At 30.0% G+C, this 7,169-nt stretch overlaps 1 protein-coding gene across 1 annotated transcript; it reads right to left on the bottom strand.

The window, feature by feature from the left end:
* Positions 1 to 314: 314 nt before the first annotated feature.
* LOC102896941 (olfactory receptor 6C70) lies at positions 315 to 1,253 on the bottom strand. Its single transcript, XM_006911598.1, has one exon. The coding sequence runs from the start codon at positions 1,251 to 1,253 to the stop codon at positions 315 to 317; it is 939 nt and encodes a 312-aa protein (XP_006911660.1).
* Positions 1,254 to 7,169: the final 5,916 nt, after the last annotated feature.

The following is a 7,169-nucleotide window of genomic DNA, read 5'->3' as shown; positions in this document are numbered from 1 at the left end:
TAAGTAAAACATAGTACATTTATTTAAATTGTTTAATGGATACAGCACTCCAAGAATTCATATTCTATATTACAATAAAACCTTCATTCATCTTATTCTAACAGTTGTAGAAAAAAATAAATTTCGCAATTTTATATTTCCAATGTAGAAAAGTTTCAATATTAAGAGAAAGCTGAATTAAGAATGTATAGAATGGAAAAAGTTTTTAAGCTTGATCCAACTAATTAAATAATAGAGATTAATTCTCAAACTAGAAGAGTCAAAATAGGTTTTATTCCTTTTACGTTTTATGTTAATTATTTCGATAAATAGTATTACTTGTCTAAAACACAAAATGTCTTTCTAAATACATCTCTGAAGGCTTGTTTAACTTGCTGGTTCCTCAGAGTGTAAATGAATGGGTTCAACAAAGGAGCAATTGAAGTATTGAGCACAGCTACTCCTTTGCTTACACCGATTCTTTCATTTGCGGATGGCTTTACGTAGATGAATATACAACTACCATAAGTGATAGATACAACTATCAAGTGAGAAGAGCAGGTAGAAAAGGCTTTTTTCTTTTGTTGAGCTGAAGGGAATTTTAGAATTGTCTTGATGATGTAAGAGTAAGAAAGGATTACTAATAACAAGGTGACGATGAGGGTCAGCACAGCTAAGAAAAACGCAATCAGTTCTAGTAAATGTGTATCTGAGCAAGAAAGTTGCAGGAAAGGAGAAATGTCACAAATGAAATGATCGATGATATTTGAAGCACAGAAATCCAGGTTAAGACCCAAAAGCAGTGGAGGGAAAATGACCAGGAATCCAATTGCCCATGAACTGAGTACAAGCTGATGACAAACTCTGCTGCTCATAATGGATATATAATGCAAAGGTTTGCAAATGGCAACATAGCGGTCATAGGACATAGCTGCCAAAAGGAAAAATTCTGTAACCCCCAAGAATATATAAAAAAATAATTGAGATATACAACTATTATAGGAAATGGTCTTTTCCCTGGTTACAATGATGATTAGGAATCTGGGAATACAAGCGCTTGTGAATGAAACTTCCAGAAAAGAGAAATTTCGGAGGAAGAAATACATTGGGGTCTTAAGATGGGAATCCAGTAGAGTGAGGGCAATAATGGTTAAGTTTCCTATCATGCTCAACATGTAATTCAGAAGTAGAAATAAAAAAATTACAATCTGTAACTGAGGATTATCTGTCAGTCCCAGAAGAATAAACTCTATCTGCTTTGTATGGTTCTTCATTTCTCTTTTGGGATTTATTCTAGAAATAAAAAGATACAAAAATGAGAAACTACATGAGTAAGTTTATATCTAGAAAATGCTATAGAAAAGGAATCATATTCACAAACATACCCCTTTGCAAGATAATAATCCATGATGTTGAAGATTTGATCTAGAACCGTGCAAAAGAAACTATTTTAAAATAACTATAGAAATCAACTCAATTTTGGAAATTGACCTGCAAAACCCATAATAAATTATTTTTTCACCCTTGCTTACAAACTTCTAGTCATTTGTAACTAACTCCAAATTTATGTATTTGTAAAATAAATTAGATAAAATCTTGATTCAGGATTGAAAAATAATCCATTCATTTTTAATTATTAATTTCATCGAAATAAAATTATACCGGTATAATGAATTAAAATCTATAGTTAAATTCTGAAATTTTCTATTTCATATTAAAGTGACATTTACTTAGCACCCTATTGCACCCTCTTCCAACTTCCCTAAGAGTTACTAATGAAGACATAGAAATTTTTTTTTAAGAGCATAAACTGTAATATTGCAACAAAATTAATACTAGTTGAATCTAGGAAAAATTGAAAGTTAATACAATGCAGATATAGCCATATTTACCAAAAAAAAAAAGTAATAGTAATCTATTCAAGACTTCAACATTTTGCACATGTAACTGAGACCATAAGAATAAAAGAGAAAATGCATTGTATCTCTTCACAGTCTCCATTCAGTCACAGGTATCTAGAATCTAAACCTACTTTTCAGGTTCAGCTTTGTGACAGTGAAAAATCAGTTTTCTTGTCACATTGCCTATGTCTACATGTCCCCAGCAATCACTCATATATCTAACCAGTGACTATTAACAGAGAAAATATTGGAAGTGTGTGATTTGGATGGGACAACTACATTCTGCCAGTATCTTATGTTTGGAATTGTAGGTTTTCAGAATCTCAGATTGGCCAATGATGAAAACAGAGTGAATAACAGAGCTGAAGTCTAGCAACGGTGGGAGCCAGCTAGAAATTAGAAACAGAACTTCAAACTGCTAATCCACACAGGATCCAGCACAGATCTGAGAAAGAAAAACATGTTAATGGCTAATGAGACAAAGGGCAGTCTACTCTTAAGGTTAAAAATTTGGACACTCCTTTTATTGTTTAAGAATGAACTTTTTAAAGTTTAAGGATCACACACACAAAAAATAAAACATAAGGAGCAGTGTAATATGGCTGTTAAGAGTTTAGAACCAAAGTCAGAGAGATCTTTTTGTAAATTTTACTCTATCATTTATTACTAATTATATGGTCTTGACAAAATTAATTTCCTTTAAATTTTAACCTATAAAAAAGAGATAAAAATCATTTTGACCTCATTATAAGGATAAAATGAGGTATGTATAGAATGCATCAATGTCTAGTAACTGCTTAATAATCAATCAGTGAAGAAATCGAGACACATAAAAACTATATGTGTAGCAAATTTTAGAGATGTCACTTCATATTTTAACATCTGATATAAATTCATTAATTAAAGTTTTCAAAGAATAGGAAGACTATGTAAGGTATTAATAATTGATGTAATTCTAGCAGGTATATTTTACTGGAATCAGACCTATACAAGGATACTGATGATCCCTGTTGTTCAGCAATATCCTAAAATCTCTAACCAATTAAACAAGATTAGAAAGAGAAACTATAAATTATAAAATTCAGTTAAATACTTGATTCATAAAGAAAATAGATTTACTTTCTATTGACCTGATTGGGCCCTTAGACTATCCAATATATTAAACTGAAAATATTACAATAAGATAGTTCAGTAATGTGAACAGACAAAACAAATTTCTGAAAAAAAAATTGTTTAGAATACATAATGAAAAATTTATCTTTCTTAAAAAGAAATTCAACTTTCACATTAGATATATATATCATGACATACTTTAAGAGTAAAAAAATAGAAAATAATCTAAATATTTAAAAATAAGCTTTTTAAAAATAATTTTATTCATTTTAAGTGATGAATATATATTCTATTTAGAAATCATCTAAAAATATTTTAGATATAAAATTACAAAAAGGTTTATACAAATTGACCCCATTTTTATAAATGACCACATATGGTACATGCAGGTATAATTTCTACAAATATATTTTAAAATAGTAATTAATAATAAAGTACTCCTTCAGTGAGATATTATAGTGCATTTTACTTGTCATAAAAATTTATTCATTCTTAATAACATTCTACCAATAGATATTATTCAATAAAACATGTTATTTTCAAACTTTTATAATTTATAAAAGCAAAAATAATAACAGTGAATTCAGAACACTGATTGGGCAAATATTCTAGAGCCATATTTAAAGTCAGATTTTCTCAATGTTGGAGGGACTTTTTTAAGAAGAAAAAACATATATCAAAAACATGAATAAAGAAAGAATGGTGATAACTACATTCCTATCGACAAGTACTTCAAGTGGAAAAGAATTAAGTGCTCCAACCAAAAGATAGAGTGGCTGTATGGATAAGAAAACAAGACCTCTCTACATATGCTGCCAAGAGACTCACTTCAGATTAAAAGACACACAGACTAAAAGGAAGGAGATGGAAAAAGATATTGCCTTGATGGATCTAGAGGGTATTGCGCTGAATGAAGTAAGTCAGACAGAGAAAGACAAATATCGCATGATTTCACATACATGTGGAAACTAAAGAACAAAATCAGCAACAACAACATCAACAAAAGCAGAAATAAACTCATATATACAGAGAATATTTAGAGGGATACTAGATGGGAGGGGAATTAGGGGAGAAAAAAGAGGGCAAAGGGATTAAGAGGTACAAATGGATAGTTGCAGAATAGGCATGGTGATGTACAGCATAGCAAAGGGAAGGTGGTTTATGATGTTATAATAAATATGTAAGGGGGAATTGGGGTACTAGATTTAGTGGGGTGATCATTTTGTGAGTCATGCGGATGCCTGATCACAAGGCTGTACAACGAAAACGGGTCTATTATTGTATGCCAACTATAATTTTAAAAAACTCATTGAATTGTACAATGTAAATATGAGCAACTAATTGTTTATATTTCAATAAAGTCAGAAAAAATTAAACATAAAAAAATAAATAAAGCCAGATTTTCTCTTACACCAAGGAGATCTTTGTTGTCAATTTGCAAAACAGGTGAACTCTTTCCAAATAAACTCAGCACAAGCACCAACAAAGAGAAATAAACTATATCGTATAGTGTACATTTTCTTTCTTTTAAATAAAAAATATTTAAATTACATTACTCGTTAATTAATTAATTAATTTTGCCAATCAATATCCTTGCCTGTTCTGAAGTTTTTCTTCTTTTATTACTAAATACACAATATTTCCCTTCTACATGATTTAGCCTGTTACCTCATATATGAACCCCACATTATCTAGATTAACAATTTATTCTTTTAGCAAATTATAGTTTCTCACTTCATATTTTTAGCATTATTTTTTCTTAAAAGTTTTTGGTGAATTATTTCCAGGCTGTTGATGAAAATGATAAATCTTAAAGAACCATAAATGAATCTAAATCTTTCTTCCCCAATCTCACCTTTATTTGTCCCTGTTCATTTTGTTAATATGTCCTTGTTCTAACTTCCACTTTTTCTGCAAAATACATTGAGCATTCCTGTAGGTTCAGTGTTGATATCAGAGTAATTTCAAGTCACATAGTAGATATTTGTTCTGCAACCAGCGCAGATTCGGCAATTGATCATTATCAATGATAAGCTATCATTGCTCCAAGTGTTGACCAGAATTAGCACTTGCAAAAAAGCTATTTTCCTATTTTTAAAAATGTATTAAAACATGTGAAGTCAATTCTCTAGGAAAAATACCTCCAACCTTGTTATGTTTGACTAATTTTTAGGGCTGTCCAGGCTCTCTTTATATAGAGAGCAATAGAATAGATATCATTCCCTCCACATTTCTACAGTTCAGTGTATGGTTTAAACACTAAAGCATTAGAAATGCAGGTGAGTGAATAAATCAAAACCTATACTCTTGCAATATGGATTCATAAAATAAGAAATGAGAAATAATGTTTTATACAAAGTGAAATAATAAATATCATCTTTAAATCACTGTTATTTATTTGTATGTAACTCACATAGTATTTGTAATTATTCTTAAATTTTTTAAAGAAAAGTAACACCACTATTTAACTTACCATTAGCAGTACAGGTTGGTATCTTTCTGTTTTTCTCTGGTTTATATGAGCAAGGATCAACCATATTGAAAGGCAAATGTACTTCTTGGAAAACAACATTTAATTTTGTAGGAAGGAATATTCATATAAAATAATTTCTCAGTTTAATTCAAATCTGAACTACGACTTTTTAGTAATTTTTCTTCACTATCACATATATCTGATTTCTAATAAATACCTTTTTAATACCAAATAATTTATAAGATGTGTGTCCAACAAATCCCACCTTGTAAACATTCATAAAGATTATCATAGCTGAGATGATTAGCTTGAAACTTGGGAAATATTTGCTAGTTTCAAATTATTTAAAAGGAGTGAATTCTTCTTTGTGGAAACCTAAGGGAATAGTGTCTCTAAGGAGAAACAGGAAAGGTGAAAAAATATACAAAAACACCTACAAAACACAAATTGGCCTTTGTCTTTATCATTTAATTAAAAATAAACTTATTGTTTCAAGCATGATGATATAAAGTACCATTAGGGTTGTGACTTCAAAAAATAAATTTGAAACAATAGAATATTTCTCTTGATCAATGCCTTTACACTCTTAATGAACAACAATGTATACGAAAGATGTTGCCTGTTTACGAATTATATTTTACATATTTATACCTTGGAGCTTGTTTTTTCATTAAAAATTATTAAAAATTAAAAGTAAAATTACATAGGAAATGCAGCTGTTACAAAAAAACTGTGGTTAGTTATGGTACCTTGAGAAATGGGGTTTCATTGACATCAATATTTTGAAGAGTCCCTTTGATGCCCCATAAATGATAATAACTGAGGTACATTATAGTAATTATAGTATTACAGTGTTATAACAATATAATAAAACTCAGAATAAGTGAAAAGTATGCTTATCTTTTGTAAAGTGGAAAAAAGACAACTGTGGAAAGAAAACTGAGAAAGAAAAACAGGCCCACCAGCTGGGCCATAAGTAATCCTTATTTAAATGTATCTTAAAAAAGAACACAGGTTGGTTATCCAAAATTATATTTCAACTTCTGTCCTTGAACACAGTACACATAGTTTGTTATAGTAAATAAACGGTTCCATTACCTGGAGACGCTGTTTCTCTATTTCCGGGGTTTTTTCCTTCTTTTATGTCAATACTGTGTTTAAAGTTTTCCTTACCAAAAAAAAAAAAAAAAAATTGGGTTAAATATGATTTATCTCCTCCAGAGAGAATGTTTCTTCATTTTCCCCCAGGCCAGAAAACAGTTACCTTTTTATCTGCCTAAACTCTTTCTTTACTTCATCATGCTCACCTGGTATTCATCCCTCATATGTCGCTATGTGCTCTTTCTACATATTTTCTGCTGATACCGCCTTATTTTCTGACCTCTGCATGTTGGATTGGCCCAAGGCTCAGTATTTGGATCTGTTCTGTTTCTTTCTACATTTATTCCCAAGGTGTTCTCATTCAGTCTCATGTTTGAAAAAAATCCATTTATATACTGAAATTTAACCACATCTCACCATTCCATTATCATTTTTCTGATTAAAAGCACCTTTATTCATTTATTTATTTGACATTTTACTATTTTTGTAGGCAAAGATGTTGAGATTGATCTCATAGCATATGAGAAATTAGTGTTAATTGTCAACATTAGTACCGTTTTTTTAAAATTTTCAACTTTAGTTAATATATTGATAAAATTAGC

Source organism: Pteropus alecto, unplaced genomic scaffold (assembly GCF_000325575.1).
Source record: "Pteropus alecto unplaced genomic scaffold, ASM32557v1 scaffold1314, whole genome shotgun sequence".
NCBI lineage: Eukaryota > Metazoa > Chordata > Mammalia > Chiroptera > Pteropodidae > Pteropus > Pteropus alecto.
This window is presented reverse-complemented; position numbering and strand designations above follow the sequence as displayed.